The 22,126-nt window shown below is 43.9% G+C and overlaps 1 protein-coding gene across 1 annotated transcript in view; it reads left to right on the forward strand.

The window, feature by feature from the left end:
- The window catches only part of dock1 (dedicator of cytokinesis 1), a 172,994-nt gene extending 152,850 nt beyond the window's left edge, over positions 1-20,144 (forward strand). Inside the window, exons 43-52 of the mRNA XM_061094579.1 lie at positions 476-560; positions 2,124-2,210; positions 3,755-3,931; positions 5,086-5,169; positions 13,455-13,592; positions 13,983-14,125; positions 14,285-14,483; positions 16,171-16,348; positions 17,902-18,053; positions 19,252-20,144. Of these exons, the coding sequence (XP_060950562.1) occupies positions 476-560; positions 2,124-2,210; positions 3,755-3,931; positions 5,086-5,169; positions 13,455-13,592; positions 13,983-14,125; positions 14,285-14,483; positions 16,171-16,348; positions 17,902-18,053; positions 19,252-19,347 (1,339 nt within the window). The 3' untranslated portion in view covers positions 19,348-20,144. The remainder of the gene's footprint in view (positions 1-475; positions 561-2,123; positions 2,211-3,754; positions 3,932-5,085; positions 5,170-13,454; positions 13,593-13,982; positions 14,126-14,284; positions 14,484-16,170; positions 16,349-17,901; positions 18,054-19,251) is intronic.
- Positions 20,145-22,126: the final 1,982 nt, after the last annotated feature.

Here is a 22,126-nt window from a genome sequence, read left to right on the forward strand (position 1 = left end):
CTGTATGAGGATAATAGATGTGTGCTAATTTCCACAGGACAGTGTGAATGTGGATATCTAGCAGCAAGGAAGATGGGGGGGAGAGAGAGAGAGAGCAAGTGAATTGTCTATGTGGGAAAAGTGCACATGCCCAGGCAGCTGTTTTCCCGATGTTAAAAGTCTATTAACCTTTTTTTGCAAAGTTCATCCCCACTCCTCTGTCACATATGCTGCAGCTTCTCTACGTGTCTGATATGTCGGTGACGTGTCCCGCCCCCCAAAAAAAATTAATCTATTTTCCATGTAGATCAGGCCGCGGCTTCAGCAGCAAGTCAAAAAGCAGAGCGCTGTATATGCCACAGTTCCTGGCAGAGCGAGCCGGGAACCGGGCCTGTCCTGTGTTTGACCTGAAGCAAAGCAATCAACCTTTGAATCAAGCTGCAGATTGCCCATAACAGTTTTAATTTACTTAGGTGCTTATTTTCTCCCTCCACAGCTTCTACACAGTAAATGAAGTCCATAAATTCCAGTATTCCAGGCCAGTGAGGAAGGGAGAGAAGGACCCCGACAATGAGTTTGCGGTAATTGCCTGGACTTTTTTCTTTCGAGTGCTTTGTCTTTATCTTTTTTTGTCGTCCCGTGTGTGTTTGTCCATTTTGTTTTGATGTGATATTAACATGAAGGCTTCTTGATATTGTATTACAACATTTTAGTGCATGCAACAGTAGGTTTTAGAAATGTATATCCGGCTAAAAGTAGCCACTTATTTTTGTTTGACAGTTTGATGAAATAGTTGCTCTCTAACTAGTGCAGTGCTCGTTCCAAACATGTCTGTATGGAATGGGCTGTTTTCTTGGTCTGTGGTGATTATGCTGGTTGCAGCTTTCTTTTCTGAAAGTGGAAAAGTGACCTGCAGTAATTCAGCCGCGGCAAGTAAAGACCTGCTGCTGGCCCGAGTCCACAGAACCCAGAAGCTGCAACTCCTCTGCTGCACCTGTTTATCGGAAGTTCAGTGAAGAACGCAGAACCCTGAACTGAACTGTCAGTTGTCATTTTCGTGAACGGGCCCATTAGCATGAACACGCTGTTATCACTTACATTAATGAGTGCCAGCCGCCACTGCGTATGTATCGCGTGCCCAAATCACATCAAATTCGACACTTCACTTCTTTGGGAGCTTAACAACACGCGTGCCAAGTGTGAAGCCGATAAGATGAAAGGTTCTCGAGATATGCAAGCTCCATACAGACTAGGATTTCTAGAATTATTTGATGGAAGATAACGATGATGGTCCCATGAATCTTTATCCCACATTTAGTTTGTGACAAGTTCATTATTATATAGTCTCGAAGAGGTAAATATTATTTTTGTCCCACTGCAGCAAGATGCAGCAAACTGAGTAAACCTGAAAAGGGCTTTTCCTTTCTATCCGTTTTTGATCAGGTTCCTGCTTCTTTGTCTCGGTACTGCTCCTCCTGTCTTTTAATTTATTATGGGATGCCACCGGATTATTGTTTGGAGTTTATGCTCCACAGATTCTTTTAGTCATATCCCTCAGAGTAAATCACTTTCATTTTAGAACTCTCATTTATATTCAGCTCATTTTTTATTTTACTTTGATTGTTTTTTTTAAACACAGGAAGTAAAGCAGCAGACAGGGATCCAGATCTGCCGATAGCATAGCTCTCGAGTTTTGATTTTCAGTTTGTCTAATGAATTATGTTTTGTTCACACTTAATATCCAGGTTGCAAGCGACATGGGAGATAAATTAGCAGCAGTGGTTTGTCGAGGAGAGGTAGATGAGTTTGTGCTTGAAGTTGGCACAACTGGGAAATCAGAGGAACATGGAGTTATATTATGACGGGGCTCTATGGAAGCTCTAGCCTGTGGAAAAGCTACTGGTTCTTAAAGTGGAACCAACTCCAGCACAAGCACCAGGTTCACCTTGGTCTAAAAGGGCTATGCAATTTGAATAAAAGTGCAATTCTACTTAATACGATAAAGATCTGAATACTACAAGTCTTAATTTGATTATTGTTTATTCATTGTTTGATCCTAGAGTATTTTTGTTGTTTGGCAGGTGTAAATTCATCTTCACCCTCTGATGCTGACCTTTTTTGTGTCTTTGTCATTTTGTCTCCAGAACATGTGGATCGAGAGGACCACGTACTCGACGGCGTACAAGCTCCCTGGCATCCTGCGCTGGTTCGAGGTCAAGTCGGTCTCCACGGTGAGTAGAAGAAGCGCCTTGTGCGCCAGGCGGGCCTCCCTAATCAGATGAGGATCTGCAGCCCGGAGGCAATCGATATGATTTGTCCACTTAAGCCGTATAGACAGCCGCGTTGGACGCAGGCGTGCCACTCCCTGGGACTAACGACAGGGCACGATCCGTCACATCGATTCACCCAGCGCTCCTTAAAGCTCGTTGCCACTGAAAATAGCTCCACAGCGCAAATACAACTAGAACCAGAGTCTCTTTTTGATTTTCCTGTAACAGAATTACTCCTGGTCTGACTGAAACAAATCATTTTAGTGTTTACTGTTACACGTGGAATGGGCTTTAGTTTGAATTATCCGTGGGGAAATGAGCAGATATAATATAAGTCGCAGTGCAGTCAGAGCTTCACTTCAACTCGTCCGACGTCATTAGTTTGTCCCTAAACAAATGCACTACTTAGCGTAATCATCTTGGCGAGGTATTCTGCAATCGATTACTCTTCATTTATCACTTTGATTAGTCACTGTCATGTCTGGGCTGTTAGAAAAGAGAGGGGAACATCTCCCTCTTCTCTCAGAGATTATCTTTAGCCAGGTTGGTTGGCTGCACTCTGCTCCCTCTGCATCCATAGCTGTCAAATAGCATCACGCGGCTCCCACACACCGGGCAGCTCGGGCGTTTAGCTCAACACAATGGTCCCTCCGGTCACTACATCCACAATCGTTTCAGTGGGGGAAAAAAACTTGATTTCCCCCCCTGCCCACTCCTTAACTCCTGATTCCATGTATTGGAGTGTTATTCTCCGCTGCCACTCTAATTCAGAGCAGAACACTAGTTGACAGGATTGGAACACACTGTCAGGAGCAGCTTGGCCTCCAGATGAGCCGGGGAGAGGCCGGGTCCCCGAGGTCGAACTCTCTATTTAAGGCTTAATGACTGGGCTGAGATTCATCGAGCTAAAGCCTGCGATCTGACAATGCTTTTTATCAAGCTGGCCTGAGATACACCGGCACAGATTGGAGATTTGTCTTCCTGGCAAAACATCTTATTTTTGGTCCGGAGTCCAAATCTTGACATTTAATCAACAATCCACTTGTGTTTCTACTAAATTCTCAGTAGAAAGACGGAGGGAGGTGTGTTTTATTTCCCAGATTTTCTGTCTTTCCACTTAAAGACATTAGGACTGAGTTGTCCTTTGCTTTCACACATGAGTGGAATTCCTGACAGCATTTTCCAAGGATCTTCTTCATCTTCTCTCAGAATGTTTAGTTGACCCAGGAACTGAAATCCCCCTGCACACATTATCCATCTTCATTTTGACAGTTGTAGGTTCATGTTTTGGTGCAGTAAAAAAAAATGTAAAAAAAATTGCTTCTCTATCCTAAATGATTCATGTGTCAAGTTTCTTAAGGCCATCTTCTAATAACTTGGTGAAGATAAAACTTCTCCGTTGGTGGGATTACAGACACAGCGGTGATGTATGTGTGTATGAACTAAAAGAGGTGAGCAAGTGCCGAGAATGTTTGGGTGACAACTTTGCGTTCTCTGCCTCACAGGAGGAGATCAGTCCACTGGAGAACGCCATAGAAACGATGCAGCTGACCAATGAGAAGATCAGCAGCATGGTGCAGAGGCATCTCACGGATCCCAACCTTCCCATCAACCCGCTCTCCATGCTGCTGAATGGTATCGTGGACCCAGCTGTCATGGGAGGTTTTACCAACTATGAGAAGGTAATCAACGTGAAAGAAAGTCTGGATTTATGTATCACAGTGATTTAAAGCATCACTTTAACAGAAGCCATAAAGTCATTGTTTGGAAATGGGCTTATTTGCTTTCTAGCTGAAAGTTGGATGAATTCTTAACTGTAAAGCCGGTATTATTTTCCCTCCCTGCTTCCAGCTTGATGTTTTTACCTTGGAGGTAGAGCTGTCTTTTTAGAATCTTTATTACACAAATATTATTTCTGTTTTAGTTGCGTACTTAGTTTTATCACCGTGTTGACGTGGGAAAATGAAGGTAAACTAATGACTGAAGTAGAAGCTGACAAAGCAGGTGAGGGAACCCTAAAAATAAATGTGTCAGTATTTTATACTTGCACCGAACTCCCGACATCTTTTGGAACTTTTCCCCTCAGACCCAAATTAAGATAATGGAGAAAATGTCAGCGTGAGCCCATGTGAAAATACAGCAGGAACATTTTAAAGCGTATCTTAAATCTGACGGAGGCAAAAGGAAAAGAATAAAAGATTATAAATATCTAAAAGAGAGGCTACACACAAAGAAGACATTGGCAAAGATGTGGATCGCTGTAAACCGAAATATTTGACTTCCGCAGCGGAATCGATGCACCATGACCTGCCCTCCGGGATATGTTGGCTTCATTTCTGGATAGTGGGAGGAAGTCGAGATGTGTTTTCCACCTTTTATATACAGCCTTTTTTCTAGACAGACATTGATTTAAACTCCAATTTAACTGTTTATTACATTTCTCATTTATTGGCTGCACGCTCTGTTCACTTTCACACTGTAGCGCCTCGTGTAGAAAAGGAAACAGTTTTTATCTTGTGTTTGATGATAAAAAAAAGGGCCTGTTGGTTTTCCAGCATATTTCACGACCTGGAATAGATTCATAGTGGTCTTGTTGAAACGGTGCAGGATGAGTCAGGAAGTGCGATGTGAATTCTTTGCCCCGGGGTCACTCATTCATCTCAGTGAGGAAGCGCAGGTGGTACAGGAGAGACGGATGTCTTGACTACATTTTTTATCATTTCATCAGCCCCACTTCCAAACCCCTAACAATTCCTCTTTCATCTTCCTGTGCATTTCCGATTCCTCCCGTCATGCAAACCTACTCACTCCAGTATCTCATCTTCCTCTTCCCCAGGCCTTCTTCAATGACAAGTACACGCAGGAGCACCAAGACGACCTTGAGAAGATGGAGAAACTGAAGGACCTTATCGCCTGGCAGGTGAGACAGACCCTAGAGTTACATACGATCATGGTGTCGCATAATCACAGTTTCTCTCCCGTCAAAGATGTCGGGGTTACTTGAACAGCTCCTCACAGGTACATGCTCGTTTAATTTAAAAGGTGATATATTCCATAATTTTCCATATGTCATATTCAATGGCATGTGTGAAGAGAGGCGTAGCCTACAGGCAGGCAGAACACTGAGCTTGAATTAGATGGTATGGAGAAGCGTGAGAGGCATGAAGATACCGTTAATATTCATTCCTCTTGGCCTTTCACTATTATTGAGCTTTCGAGTAAATTTTGTTTTGGGCTTTCTCTTAGCCAATCATGTGTTGATAAGGAAGTTACCGTGGTTTTGTACATTATTAGAGTAATGAAATCATCGCCAGAAATTTGAGCAACAATTGAGCTCTGTGGACACTAGGCAGTGTGGTTCTTACTTTATACTGTATTTGTGCATTGTATATATTTCCATATATTTTAATATTTCCATATGTACATTTCCATATATTTCCATATACTGTACATTTATTTATATATATTTATTAACATAATGCTTAATTACATTATACATCCTCGTTCAATCATCCTGTACCACTGCACTCTTACCAGAGTTCCTTTATCTTCAAATAATACTTCTATTCGTAGTGAATGGTGTGAATTATTAGATATTTTATTTTGCCTATTATAATCTATATCATACTTTCACATGTTCACTTTTCAACATCATTCTGACTCTGCTGCAGTAACAACTGAATTTATCCGACTTGGTATCAATTAAGTTTGTCTCATCTTACCTTATCATATCGTCTTGTGTGGGGTCTTGTTGTAAACAGCTGGGAGTCCTTCTCATATACATCAACTGCGGAGAGTTTCAATGCTGAAGAATATTTACGTGAAATCTTGTCACTGCTGCTGCAAAATCCCCCAGAGGGTTACAGCGGAAAATATAATATCGTCTTACAAACCTGTGTGTGCTCTGGCAAGATGTCCAAAGACAGTAACTCAAGTCACCAGAGAATACGTGTGTGATAGAGTTATGTGGAAATGATAGCGAGGGATTGTGCTGAAGCAAACACTCTGAAGTAAGGGAGGAAGCCCTGATGCGTGAAGACACTGCACGAGATCAGCACCGGTGGATTGTGCGAGCTTTGCATCCTCGCTGAGTCTAAAGGATGTGCACACGCAGCAGACAGGAAATGTACACACACACACACACACAGACACACAGACACACACACACACACACACACACTGTTTGGATGCATTTCAACATGCGCTCCTTTACAGCTTACCACGAACCCCAGCAGATATTTAGCTCATTTGTAGCTCATCTTTGATTAATAAACTTCTGGATGTGTTTGCTTTCTGGAGGAAAAACAAAAACCTCCGCCCTTTGGGGTTTTATAAAGCTGCACTGTAGGTACTGTGTTTTGTTATTCTTCTGTTATTGCACTCTCTTTATTATTTAGCTGTAAACTAAATGTCGCTTTAATGCTCACAAGAAGTCACACTTTCCTGCCTTATGGTTCACCCTGGAATTGAGCACATATTCGAGTAATTTTTTTTCTTCTTTTTTCTGGCAGCTTCCTATTGCTCCTTGCAAGAAAGGAAGCAGGACGTTAATTGAATTTGCAATAGTTGTTGCTGTCCCTGTTTTTTGAAAAATAGGTCATCTTTGTGCTCCATATCTATTGGTAGGGCTTCTCTGAATGTGAAAAGTTTGGCTCTTTTGTGTTTGTGAAACCTTTTGTCTTTATAAGGCGCAGAGGATTCACAACAGAAATACCCCGGTAATATTTTCCCTCCCTGCTTCTGACGCCGAAGTCTTCCAGCTTGATGTTTTTACCTTGGAAGTAGAGCTGTCTTTTTAGAATCTTTATTACACAAATATTATTTTCGGATTAGTCGCGTACTTTGTTTTATCACCGTGTTAACGTGGGAAAAGGAAGATGAACTAATGACTGAAGTAGAAGCTGACAAAGCAGGTGAGGGAACCCTAAAAATAAATGTGTCAGTATTTCATCAGAGCTGGAAGGAGGCGCATATCCCAAATACATTATACCTGACACAGTTGGAGGATGCGTTTAGATTTTACCTTTTAAGACCCGTGAGTTATTTCTGTATTCATGTCAAAGGAAAGGCGCTGAATATTAATGTAAAAGCAGCACAGTCTTTGTTTTTCAAATCTTGGCTTGTTGGTTCCAAAAATGCTCGGATGTGAAATGCTCCACTTCAGCACCAACGTGAGATTTCAGCTGGACTAAAATAGTGTTCGAAAATCACACTGCAATTTTGAAATCATCACCCACCCACAATCCGCAGTGCTAATTAGCGGCGGCTCTGTTGTACACACCAGTCGTACCAGTGTGAGGGAAATGACTTGCTTTGTCTTGGCAGCTGTGTCAGGTTAAGAAGGTCCCCCCCGTTCCCTTAACTCACAAGTAGTGGTATTTGTCTGTCTTCCATAAGCAGGAGAAACACCCAATTGAGTTTGTTTGGTGTGATCATCACGGAGATATGTCACAGAGAAAGCAGATACATGTTTGCCGAGCCCCTGGTACACAAACACACACGCACAGACACACACATGGAATTTTTAAAGGAGATGAGTAAAGCAGAGGCGTTGGTCTGGAATGGAATCAGCTGTCTCCTTGCCAGAGCCAGCATGCTTGTTTATCTCCCATCTTGAATCTGTCTAAATGAGACAAATGAAGATGAGACTGCTCCAAACTAAACAGGGAGAAATGAGCCAATGTGCACTGTTATTCCTAAACGCACGTCGTCCTCATCTAGCAATTAGAGAGGAAATGAGCGAGTGGAAATCAGGAAATTAGCTATTGTAAAAAAAGCTCCCTGGCATATACAAAGTGGGTGTTTTCTCCGATGTTTCTTGTTATAATTAGCAAACGACGTCGGACAGATGCTTAAATGTACCTGAGACTTCTCGCTGCAAGCGATCTGCTCGATTAAAGGTTGTTAGTGGCATCATAGTCTAATTCCATTCGGTTCAGTTTTATTTGTGTAGAGCCCAATCACAACATTCACGAGGGGCTTCTCAACATTCCGTGAGATCAAAAATTCAATCGGTTAGTTAATTTGGAAGATTGGATTTTTACATTTAAAAGTGTGAGCATGGTGTACCCTGCTCTGACAAGAATCCACACGTTGGAGCCTTAGTTTCTCGGGGATCAAAGGATGCATGAGCCTTTGAAATAGGACACCGTAGTCGCACCGCTTTGAAGCGATAGGCCTTCAGACCCAGCCTCCATGGATGTGGCCCCTGAATGTGACACAGCTATAGCAAAGTCGGTCTGTTTAATAGTCTGTTGGACTCATCACCGGCTGTGTGTTTGTCCCTAAGACCTTCGTGACCTTCCTGAAAGGTCCTAATGTGTCATCACACCCTTAATACCAGGCAGAGGCAATGTGACTGTCCCAGCACCCCAGGGTGAGGAGCTGAAGTCCGCTCACTGTGTGTTAGAGAGGGACCGGACGACAGAGTTCAGCTCAGAACAGTGGGCTCAGAGAAACACTGCTCATATTAAACGGGCCACTCCTTTCATTCGTCTTGTCCTCTGATGGTATTGGCATGTGCCTCTCTGAAAATGGGGTTGGGGCTTCATTAGAAATCGCTGGATGATCACAAAGCGTGGACAGTGTATGATAACTTCAAGTGTTGTGATTTGCATGGAGTATGAGGGGAAGGTGCATAAATATCAATCCTGCGTCTGCTGGATATGAAGAAAGATGCAGAGGAACATCCACCTTTTATTTGTTATATGTTGCTTTGCTCCAAATGCTGTCTAGTGTGCTCATTATATATTCATCTCTTTCATGGTGTCATAATGATTAACTATATTTAAAGCTGCAGTCAATGATTATTGACAGCTAGGGGGCACAGAATGATTGGAATTGAGTATTTTTGGATAACCTGTTTGGACCAATTACAGGCACTGCTACCAATGAGCGCTTGTGGGTCACTTTTGCTTGGTGTCCTTTGCCACCATTCGTACTTAATTGTTGGCTTTCCAGCTAATGAAATCATTGGTAGAGTCCATGGCATAGACCTGGGGTCACTAATAGCAGAATGTGGTTTGGATCTGTCCCTGTAACTGATCAATCAGTGAGAATTGTCAAGTTGTGAAGGGGCGTTTATATTTTAACCGGCACTGATTTTCAGGCCTTCCTACGGCACTGATTTCAGAAACTCGCAGGTAAATTGCATTTCTGACAAGGAGCCTGATCATTTTTCCATTATGACCCATTTAATTTTAGTACCCACTCATCATGACACAAGCCTCAACCGACGTACAAACCCAGATCTGTAGCACTGAAGTTGGCATCTTTACTAAACTGGGATGGATAAACTGGGCCAGGGTAGAATAATAGAAAAGCATGTGCATCCCACTGGGGTCTTGCTTCTGGCTGCGTGACCAACACATGTTCAGTGTAAAACCAACCATTTTTTTGCTCTGGTTGGCTCCATCAACCCCTGAGAACAATATCTGGCTCTGAAGATGACGCCTGTGTATTTCACAGCAACTTGTTTTCTTTGTGCTGGTAATCACACCAGCCTGTCATCCGCTTGTCAGACATTGTTTTCCATCTTTCTACAGTTTGATATGAAGTGAGGCTGATTAGAGCATTGATAGCCAACCACTGGTATTGTCACTGTGTCTTTTGTCAGGAAAGCAAAGTGTTTTGTGTTTGTAAATTTCTTCTCAGATTTCTATTTTATAAGAAAGCCAATTTTTTAAGTTGACCCTGTATCATGTTGCCGATGAATTCCAACATTCCAACTGTGCTCTACTTCCTATAAAAGCTGCATCTGTTTCCCAGTGTAGACAATTTTTTGCAGCAGGTATTGTTAATTCCTTTGTAAGATGAGCTGTAGAGTTGGATCCATGCTGGAGTTTATAAATGCAGCCCCCAGGTCTCCGTTGTCTAATTATGAGCTATTAACATCAGCCTCACATGAGGTAACATCTCGCTGTTTGACTGCTGGAATAAAAAAAGAACTTAAGAAAGTTACATGTAATTATACTGCTGAGCGTGTGTGTGTGAACTAATTTCTGTTGCCTCTTTAGGACTTTTTCCAACATGAAGGTCTTAGAGGCAAAAAGTCATTTCTGAGGTCCTGGTTAAGATTAGGGGGTAGTTATTATTAGTGATTAGTGATAAGGTTTTGGTTAAGCCTAGTTACACACTACATGATTTTCAGACAGATTGCCCGTCACCGACGAGTTTTGCCAAAGCCCCTGATCAGCATGTCGTAGACTTTGACTAGATTTACAACAGGTTGGAAATCTGATTGGATTCTGTTCATCTCCAGCCAATCAGAGTGCAGGGCGGGGCGAAGGTGGTGAAGATAGACGTAGTGGTGACGATGGTGTGATGACGTTTTTCATGGGACAGGGTAGCACAGAGTCGTAGCAGCTTGTATTTACTGCATCAGGTTCGGGTCGGGCTCGGTCAGTGTTCAGATGACTTTGAAGGTTGGGAACTTGGATTAAGGCTGTGCACAATGAAAGGAACTCAGTTCACAGTCCTAATAAGGATAGCACAACCCTGAGTGTGTGTGTGTGTGTGTGTGTATGTGTGTGTTTGCAACCTTGAGCCCGAGTGTCTCCCACATGAACTTATCTCCATGCAGCCACCAAGCAGGGTCCTGTTGCCATGCCGCCACTCAGGCGCACTCAATCATCCTGAGGTCTATAAAAAGATGTGGGTATCCTGGGAGACGTGAATCTTGCCTCAGCTTTCCCTCTCGCTGCCTTTTCTCCCCCTTTCTGTCTATTTTCTTCCTCCTTCTGACTCCTCTCATCTTCCCTTTCTCCTCCTTCTAACCCTTTCCCCCCTCTGCCTCTCTTTCCTTCACCTTTTTTGTTGTCTTTTGGTCCCGTCCCCTCCGCTCCTCTCTCCTCCAAGAGGTCTCGGCGGTGATGATGGAGGGGCCAGGGGAAGCCTGTGCAGTGTGTCTGTAGCCTCTTCTCGTTTATCTTTCTGCTGCAAAGCTTTGGTTTTTGTGGAGCGCAGCAGAGTAACTACGGTTCAGTGAGTGAAAGATCCTGGATTTTAGATGCAGCAATACATGTGTCCCCCCCCTCATCGTGTGCTGCTCTTATCACAAGATGCTGTTTAATGTATTAGTGCAGTGGAACCTGAAACAAACAGGGACATTACAGTGCGTTTCACCATTAGTCTCTTTTTTTTTCTCACTGTTAATAAGACACCCCCCCCCCCACACACACACACACACACAAGTGGAATCCCTTTGTAAATAATGTATGTACCGTTAGAGATTTTTACACAAGGTTGCATCACAAAGCTGAATTGGTTTTGTGTGCCAGCTGAGTGAGTGAAGTTAGTTCTTGCAGTGGAGGGTGGAGGGTGGAGGGCCAGTTTGCCCTCAGAGAATATGAAGAAGGAGGAGCAGGCTCTAGAGAATCAGAGGTTAGCGCACACATGCACTCCCACACACACACACACACACACACACACTTGCAGTCTTCTCTTTAATGGTCCACCTATTCCAGATACTTCACACACTTCTTTGTACTCTGAGCAGACTCTTTGTTCCATTAGTTCAGGGCTTTGTGGCTATTAGCCGTGAAAGCTACTGTACTTAAAACGAGGCACAAGATGCACTCTGCACTTCAGTGTTGTGCAAATGCATCCCTCTGAAACGGGACAGACTAATTTGGATGACGAAATAAATCCCATAAATTTGCTTTATTTCTCTGTTTACACTTCTTTCCAAGCATCGAAGCGTTTGCGGTTTTCTTTTCACTTTCTTTCAGGGTTTTCCTCACGTCATAGCGAGGTGTTTTTTTTTACAGTTGCCATGGAAAAGACAAGGTCCATATTACCACAGCTGACTGTAACATCTTTGCTGGTTTCTGGCGAGTTATTGTGCGATGCTTCACCACCGTACCCGCAGCCAACGATGGTGTTAAACACAGAACCAAGACGAGCCAGATTAGTCAGCAAAGCTTCCGGACACTGAATGTGGCGCTGGGGTTTTCCTAATGACTAGTTTTCAGCAGTTTCTGTCTCTTTCTCCTTCTACCTGGGCAGCCTCCGTGAGGTGTTGTTATTCAACAGCTGCCTGCTGTGTGTGAGAGGCAGCAGTGTTCCTGAACGGGTGCATTGCAGCTTTGTTGCGTTACATGCCTGTACATGCCTGTACATGCAGCCTGTCTGTGCTTTCTCATTGCCATGATTATCTGTGTCGTGTTGATGCTGGTGGTGGGAGGAAAGGAGGGGAGGTGTCATGGCAACAGCCTTCTCCACCTCCACCTGGATATGGTTGCACAGATATTCCCTCTTTGTGCGTCCAGACTAGGGTTGCACAAAGAGAATATTCAAAGTTGGAAACTTTCCATGGGAATTAATGGGAATAAACTGGAAATGTTGTGGGTAATATATACTAACTGTATTTACCTTGTCATATACAGACATAAATGTAAACATTTTGTTTTGTCATAGGCTGATTTGAGCCCTGAGGAAACTTTGGGCACTTGACTATATGCTTCTGCATCGTTGTGTCATTCTTTACATAGGTCTTTTCACAGTATTTGCAGATGGACACAGCCTTTCCTTCTAAATTGGATGGGGTGAAATGTCTCCACACAAGAGATAGTGCACGTGGCATTGTTCTGTAGAATAAGATGAGAAAAAAGTTTGTAAAAAAACACTAATGCAATGCCAGAGATATAAATAGTTAGCCAAACAATTGGTATAGTCTGTGAAAATATTTTACAATTGATGGATAAATGAATGGCTAGATGAACAGATGAACAATCCTCAATAAGCATGCTAATATATTTTCCCCAGTAATATCATTGAAACTTACCTGACTAGTCCTGCACACTACAGCAGGCCTCAGTAGCCCTGCTGTAGAGTGAAGGATGCTGGGAAATATCTGTGCATGTGATGGAAGAATGCACAGTGGAGGGTTGAAACTCAACGTGCAGCGTGTGCTCCATTCCATACATCTTTGAAATAGAGTTTTGAATGATGTTTTTATTGCTCAGCGTTTAATTTGCGTATTTTTTTTTTTTCAAAATTCCCGAGCTAAACTTTCCACCCCTTTGCAACCCTAGTCCAGACCCACTCAAAGTGATGTACAATCCGTGCGCTCGCTGATAATCCACAGCCAGGCAGGTTAAAGGTCACGTTCATTTGATTGGATATACCTAGTAGTAGCCAACACGTGGCTAAAAGCTCCTGTCCCCAGGGTGTGTTGAATATAAAGGTTTGTCTTTCCTCTGCTAGATCCCGCACCTTGCCGAGGGGGTTCGCATTCACGGAGAGAAGGTCACGGAGGCTCTGAGGCCTTTCCACGACCGGCTGGAGGCCTGCTTCAAGCAGCTGCGGGAGAAGGTGGAGAAGCAGTACGGCGCTAAGACCCTGGTGAGAGCTCCGACCTGTCGTTGACCTTTCTGTTACATCAGAAGTGCTCTAATGTAGAATCTGCAGCCTTGTTCTGGTTCTTCTGGCCTTCATTACAAATTATAACGATGATAATTCACTGAAATATATAAATAAATATTGTTTCACAGATGTTGATAGATGTAATAATTAAATTTATGTTGCACTGAAGTATAATTAAAGTTGAACATACCTTTGCTGGAGGAAATGTTGTATATCTGAATCTCTCCCTCTCATTTATTTAGAATTTTACTAAACATATTCTAATGACGTAAAACCCCAAATAAAAATGCTCAGATGAAATCAAAGCAGAAGACAGTGACTTAGAAGCTAAACTCTTTCTGTGTGTGATGTTTGTCTCTGCGTTGTCAGCCGGCAGCAGACGAGCGGCGCGGCCCTCGGCCACACTCCATGGTGCGCTCCTTCACCATGCCCTCCTCCCAGAGGCCGCTGTCGGTGGCTTCAGTCACCTCCGTTTCCTCTGACAACACCCCCTCCAGGCCGGGCTCAGACGGGTAACAACTACTTCACAGTTCTCGTGGACTTAGATCACCACACAAACCTCTCCTGCTTCCCATCCCGTCTCCCCAGACCAGTAGAGGATTGATGGAGCCGCCTCACAGACGAGCGAAAGGGGGTTTGATCGCTCTAATATCACATTATCTTTTATTCAGGTTTGCCCTGGAGCCTCTGCTGCCAAAGAAGCTGCACACCAAGTCTCAGGACAAGCTGGACCGTGACGAGCCCGAGAGGGAGCGCAAAGACAAGAAGAAGGAGAAGAGGAACAGCAAGCACCAGGAGATCTTTGACAAAGAGATGAAGACCACGGAGATCCAGCTGCAGCCCGCTGAGGCTGTCATCCTCTCAGAGACGGTACTGCTCCTCTCCTTCTCTCCTCCTCCTCCTCTCCTCCTCTCCTCCTCTCCTCCTCTCTTCCTCTCTTCCTCTCTTCCTCTCTTCCTCTCCTAATCTCCTCATCTCCTCCCCTCCTCTCCTCTTCCTCTCCTCCTCTGCTCCTCTCCTTCTCTCCTCCTCCTCCTCTCCTCCTCTCTTCCTCTCTTCCTCTCTTCCTCTCCTCCTCTCCTCCTCTCCTCCTCTCCTCCTCTCCTCCTATCCTCCTCTCCTCCTCTCTTCCTCTCCTCCTCTCTTCCTCTCCTCCTCTCTTCCTCATCTCCTCTCCTCCTCTCCTCGTCTCCTCCTCATCTCCTCTCCTCCACTCCTCCTCTTCTCTTCCTATCTTCCTCTCTTCCTCTCTTCCTCTCCTCCTCTTCTCTCTCTTCTCTCATTTGGTCTCGTCTTGTCTCCTTTCCTCTTCTCTCCTCCTCATCTTATAGTAACTCTCTTTTACTCTCCTTCACTTTTTCTTTCTTCATATTATTTCTGTTACTTTCCTGAAGCTTTCACATGTTCTTACATTCCTTTCTCTGTCCTACTCTATCGTACATCCCCTTGTTGGTGAAAAGGAGGAATGATCTGATTGTAGAGCTTCCAAAGGTTTTTTTCTCTGGTGTTGTTCTCAAATCAAGTTTGTACAGAAAGTATAAGAACATGATTACAGTGAAAAAATTCACATCATATTTTTCCAATGAGTATAATATATCTCTTTTTAACACATATTTTCTGCTCTCTTCAACTCTGTCATTCTATCTTTGCTTTTTTCTTCCCCAATATTCGCCCCCTCACATTTCTCCCCTCAGTTCTCTGCATATCTTTACCTCCCCCCCTCTCTGCTGTGCTCATGTCCCTCCTCACCCTGCTGTGTGTCCATTCCAGCCGAGGTACTACTGTGCTCTGCATGCCCAGTGGGAGTGTTCCCCTGCAAGCAGCATTGAGATAAGCACAGGGATGGGATCCAAAGGGGGGGGGGGGGGCCTGACAGTGGTGGAGCCGTCTGCCTCATGATACGAGCTTCCTGCCTCAGGGGTCAAGGGCAGAGCACCTAGGGGTCTCTGGTGGTTGCCAAGCAGCTGCAGCTGGATTTGAAGTTATCGTCTGGAACGGGGAAAAAATGAAGAAAGAGCTTTTCATCCTCAATGCAAATCTCAGCTCTCAGCCCCGTGTCTGGATGTGTGTGTTTTCAGCGTCTCCCTCGTGGCCGGCTGCTTTGAGTCTGGCCAATTACAAAGTTGTTTGTTAATGTAGCCGACAGTGTGGAGGAGCCCTCAGGCCGTATCTTTTCATATTCAAATTTCCAGCAGCGATGAAGCTGGGACAACGCAGCCCCGAATGCGAACAATGATATTTAACCACAGATAAGATATTGCAACTCAAAAAGGATCCCCCCCCCCTAAATGGTTTCTCCTCTAGGAATACAAATAGCTGACTTATTATGGATGCTCACAAAATAGTCCCACAGGAGATGTGGGTCTGATTTTCTCATTTAGATTATCTTTCATTGATTTTCTGTTATATTTCGTTGTCGACTTCATCCATTCTCCTCAAAGTGAATTGCCTTCTCACTTCTGTTTTATTGACTTGTTTTGTGTGATTTAGGTTATTTAACTCTGAGAGCCGCCTCTGATAACATCTACTTTCTTTCTCTTCACCCACGATCACACAGATCAGCCCCCTGCGGCCTCAGAGACCCAGGAGTCAAGTTCTCAGCCAGATAGGTGGAGACCGCCGCCTCTCTGTGTCCCCCGGACCCCCGTCCTCCTCCTCCAGCTACTCCTCCTCCCCGGGACCACCGCCCATCACGCCCAGGAGCAAACTGTCCTTTTCACTGCACGCTGGTTCTAGTAAGAGCGAGTTCACTTTTTTCTCACTCAATTAACAGGTTGTGTGATCTCTGGACAGCAGCGTGCACCATCTGTGAGGACCTCCCTGTCAGCACACGCTGAGCTACACATGCTGCTCACAGTTTGATCTGGAACACAGAGCTACTGCATGTGTGATATGAGCCACACTTCTTTTAATGGCCCTCCGCAAATTATAACTGTCAGCACCGCAGGTTAACACCGTCACACAGAGCGGCTCAATGTGTTGAGCTACTGATCAAGGATGTAGATTTACCAACAACAAGAGAACTTGCTATCGATGCTTCTGACTAATTCAGCTTCTTTGCACAGTGACGCTTCTTCAACACATTTCAAGAGGCTTGAGGTGAAAGATTTGAGAGATGCAGACATGGATTTTAAAACTCAAGCGTATGAGTTTCATCCAACTGTCTGTATTTTAATATTTCACTTCTTTAAAGTTTGGGATTTGTAAAACTCACATGTTTTGAAGTCAAAATGCATCAGAGGTTGAGATATTCTGACTTTTACTTGACAATAAATATCGGTGGAACTTTGACAAGGTGGTTCCATCCCCTGATCACCACAACACATCGTCCATCTTTATAAACAGTCTATGGTCACTGGGTCTATAACCGTAAACACTACCCATCATGCATCTCTGCCAGTGTAACACCCCTAGGGTTGCAAAATTCCGGGAATATTCAAAGTTGGAAACTTTCCATGGGAATTAACGGGAATATACAGGAATTAACGGGAATAAAAGGGAATATATGGGATTTAACGGGAATAAACGGGAAATGTTGTGGGTAATTTATACTAACTGTATTTACCTTGTCATATACAGACATAAATATAAACATTTTGTTGTGTCATAGGCGGATTTGAGCCCTGAGGAAACTTTGGGCACTTGACTATATGCTTCTGCATCGTTGTGTCATTCTTAACATAGGTCTTTGCACAGTATTTGCAGATGTACACAGCCTTTCCTTCTACATTGGATGAGGTGAAATGTCTCCACACATGAGATTCTGTAGAATAATAATAATGAGATAATGAGAATAATGAGAAAAAAGTTTGTAAAAAAACGCTAATGCAATGCCAGAGATATAAATAGTTAGCCAAACAATCGGAATCGTCTGTAAACATATTTTATAATTGATGGATAAATGAATGGAAATAGGCTAGATGAACAGATGAATAATTCCCGAGCTAAACTTCCCATGGAAAGTTTCCGGAAATTTACCGGAAACTTTCCACCCCTTTGCAACCCTAAACACCACACCTCGATGATGGGTTGAAGTAAAGTGTGAACAAATGTGTTGATGACATCATCAGGGGTGAGCCTCAAAGTTCATATCACTTTGAAAGTATTGAAAGACTAACTTAATTATTTCCTGGCTCCCCAGTGAAGTTCATGTTGAAGTGTTTCTGGAAAGTTAATTCCAAAATGTTCTCTTATTTTATTTTTAAAAAATACACTCAGTCTGGAACTGGAAGTGAGCAGGAACAGGTCATGTGATCTGTTCTGATGATGAGCTGATGTTCTCCTGCAGGTCTGGAGCTGAACGGGATGGGCTGCTCCGACAAGGGTGAAACTCCTCCCCCTCTGCCCGTGAAAGGCAGCACGTCTGATTACGGGAACCTGCTCGATAATCAAGACCTGGCTTCTCCCTCCACGCCTCCGCCTCCCCCGCCCCATCCAAGGGTAGGTGTTTTAATTAGGCCTGAGAGGAGCTCCTTAATGATGTACAGCACTTTTAATGAAACAAGATGCCACTACAAGCATTTGACATTTGGGTCAACCTCCTCCACTCTGCCCGACCTCTGTGTGCATGCGTGTTCCTCACTCAGGTTTTGACCTGTCCTGCGTTTTGTGTCATTTTTGTAAACTGTGTCACAGACGAGTGTAGGCATCAGTCAGTTAGCAGCAAGGGGCTGCGGCCGCCTGTCCACCCCACTGTTATTTATACTCGCCCTCCCCCCTCCAGCCGGCCCGGCGCTCAGACGTGATTGATTGGATGATTACTTTACCTCTCACATCCATCAGCAGCTCTCCCGCTGTTAATCAGCGGCTCGTCTCGCCACACTCAGCCACGTCTCCGCTGCCCATCCGCTCTCCTCGCCACACGTTAACTAATCTTATTTATCCACTGTCACGGCCCGTGGACAGGTAGTAAAATGGAGCCTGGGCACACGCACGCACACACACACACACACACACACACACACACACACACACACACACGCACTGTGTGGCAGCGGACTGACAGCAGTGTAGTGAGAGCAGATGCTCTAAGACTGAGCGACAGCCACTCTTCATTTACAGTCCCTGACGGAGGCGGAGGTGAGGTCACTGACGAGCAGTCCCCCCCCCCCTCGTCTGTTGTCTCTGTCTGAACTCAGGTGTCTCAGGAGGTTCAGAGACTTGATCCAATATAGACCTGTTCTTGTGTATTTTTCAGATTTGAAAAAAAATCTAAAAACATCAATGGCTTAGATTGAAATGTCTATGACCCAGAAAGAAAACTTATATTTGGTACAATGAGTTTTGTGTCAGAATAAAACTAAATCTTGATCTAAAAGGTCTGTCGCTCGGCTTCCATTCCACTCTTCTGTCATCATGTGGTCGGCCGTGGTTCAAGTTGTAGTCTGACAAATATGCACTCCGACAGTTTTCACACAGTGATCACCCGATCTGACACAAGCGTTGTGTAAACTGATCCCGGCATCACTTCTTCTATTAAAAGTCCTGTCAATCACTTTCGGGAGTGATTTTAATCCTGAGCTCTGGTTTTTGGCGTAGAGCCAAGTTGCCTCCGCTCGAGAATATTGAGATTTCAAGGTTTAATTTTTGTGTTTGTGTTTGTGTTTTTGTTTGTGTTTTTGTTTGTGTGTCTTCGCAGCACATCCCACCTCCTCTGCCCAGCAAGACCCCTCCCCCGCCTCCTCCCAAGACCACCAGGAAGCAGGCCTCCATCGATTCAGGAATTGTACAGTGAACAAAAGACGCTGACAGTAGGACCAAAACAACACACTGACAACACAACAAAACGACAACAAAAAGCAACAACTCTCCATCAACAGCAGCAGTAACCGCTCCCCCTTGAAAAGCGGTTGTGTTTTTCTTTTTGTACCCACACATTCCTCGCTCCCTGTCCCAGCTTGACAAGATGAATACCTCACCGTCGCCCGCCCACTTCTTACCATCCTTTTTCCACTTTTCCATTTCGCCTTCGGTTTGACGTGGACGCCGTCTGCAGCGGGGGGGCGTCGCACAGAGGAGCCGTCACTGAATCTGTAAAACGCTGCCTGGCCACCTCCAGACTTTATCACCACATAGAACCAACAGCTTCCCAGTACAGATCCACTCTCCAGTATACCAGAGCACATAGCTCATTGAATTCCTTTTTATCTCTTTTTATCCATATTCCCACTATGTACAGAGGTTTGTATATATGATTTTGATTTTATTTCTCCTTTTTTTTTTGTGTCTGTGATTTGATCATGACTCTTTTTTTGTATTAACGTATCATTTAGATTAAGTGGCATTTATATGAAACAAAAAAAAAGGGCCTGCAGGTTTTGAATTGACGGGGACTTGATGGAGTTGGTATGTGAGAACCTATCGAGGATTTTCATTGGTTAAATTTGTGGAGTGCACATACGACTAACTCACATCGCATTATCGTTGTTCAGACCTTGTCCTTGTAACCTTGGATTCCAATAACATTGACTGTTCCCAGCTCACTACTGACATCACTTCTGAATAAACTTTCAAATGTATGTATTTTAAAAAAAGAAAGATTTTGGCTTTTTTATTCTTTTTCCCTCAAAGAAAAAGATGCTGAAAGTAGTTTCTCTGCCCATTCCTGAAATGGCTGATTTCTTCACTTCCCGTCTGCTTGATTGACAGCCATCGCTGCCGCCACTTCATCATCCACACAGCGGCCGTGTTGCCGCGGGACGCGTTACGCCCCGGAACGACTTCTATATCGAGTAATTCAATCTCCTTCACATAATGTGTCTGCTCGCCTGGTGATCGTTGTTCAAAGCTGAGAGAGTGAATCTGGAACCTGGCCCATATTTGCTGGAGCGACTGAGGCGAACCTGCCGCCTTCTTCCTGCTTCACGGAATTTGAATTCTGCTTTTGTACTAAACTCCTCGACTTCTCATTCTTAAATTCTTCTGAAATCTCTAGTTTCCTCACGTTGCTGCGGCGTATCAAAATGTCTCGCCAATAAATTTTTTATGGATGAGATGTCATCGGATTCCGACGTGTTTTTCTCTCAGCTTTCTTTACCTGATGGATTGAATGCATTTTGACTCCAAATTAATGATTCAAATTTGTCAGTGTATAATTATCTGTTGAGCAGCAGCTTTAAACTCGATTACTCTTTAATTAGTTGAGCTGTGTTTGCATCACTTCGGGTGTCGGTGGAATAACTCGACTATGTGGTCGTTGTGAATCGTTCCATAAACAGACGGACCTTGAGGCGTTCAGCTTTTAGGAAATAGAGACTTCAAACGACCAATCAGTTTTATTAAAGGAGACGCAATATGCTCATTTTCAGGTTCATCATTTAAATTTGTTTTTATTACTTGAAAAGGTTTAGATGCTTTCAAACGTCACTTGTTGCAGCTCTTCTTCACGTTCACACACTAGAAGGAAAGTAAACTGAAAAAATTTCCTCTAATTGGAGGTAAATGTTGTGACTTCCTCCGTGTGGCTTCATTAGTCGTCCTCCTTCCCATATGAAGACAACTCCTGCCTTGTGTCTCATTCCATGGTGTGGTTTATGATCATCAGTCTAACAAACATTATGTTTACAGCTGTTATTTGTGCTCCAGTGGCTCAAAGCTGCTATAAAACCCTGCTGTTGAACCTCAAACCATCGTTTAATTGCAGCTTGCACATTTGATAAATCTGCGAATGTATTTACAGGCTGTGTTTTGTCTGCACGGTAAAAACCAGCTCCCCCCATTCTGCTGACACGTTCAGATTGAGCGTGTTCACCTGAGAACTGCAGCATCTGTTGTTTGAGCGTCTCCTTTTTTCTTAAGAAAGTTTACCAAACTCTCTGTCGTCGTCCTCATTAGGAACGATGACTGACACGTTTCCTCTCGGGAGTTCCGTTTGGGAAAAGCTCTCTGAAGAGACCACTTGTGATTCTGTAGCTCCTGGGCTGTTTTGACACATTTCTGTCGAAATAATGAAACGTCTCATTAGTTCACCCACTATTTAAAAAAAAATACTAACAGTATTTCTCAATCGTTCATTCATAAATGTAAAAAATGTTGGCGTTCGTGGTCTATTTCCTAAGGATTAAAACCTTCTTGTGGATTCAAAATAAGAGAAATAGTCTGTAAAGCTTTGCAAAGTTATTGTAAAGATAAGTCGATCTGCAGCGTTTTCCATTTCCTGTGCCGCCCGCTCCCTCCCTCCCTCTCTCTCTCTCTCTCTCCCGTGTGTAGATGGTTAAACAGTGAAATCAATTGAATCCCGGAGAGAACGTCGTTGTGTAAATGTTACCGCTGATGATTCCATGCGCAGTGGACGACCTCAGTTTGACCACGCGCTCTCTGTCAAGCTGATAAATTGCTCTGCAAACAGGAAGAATGGAGCAGGTAATATTCAATAAAAATGCAAGTTTTACAATCATACCAGTGTTTTTCTCCTCCTCCTCTTCCCTCGTTCTTTTTATCCCTGTTCCTCTCAAGGCCCGTTTCCTTGTAAGGACCATTACCCCTGATCCCGTGCAGCACCGCTCTCTGCTTAC

Source organism: Limanda limanda, chromosome 21 (genome assembly GCF_963576545.1).
Source record: "Limanda limanda chromosome 21, fLimLim1.1, whole genome shotgun sequence".
Lineage (NCBI taxonomy): Eukaryota > Metazoa > Chordata > Actinopteri > Pleuronectiformes > Pleuronectidae > Limanda > Limanda limanda.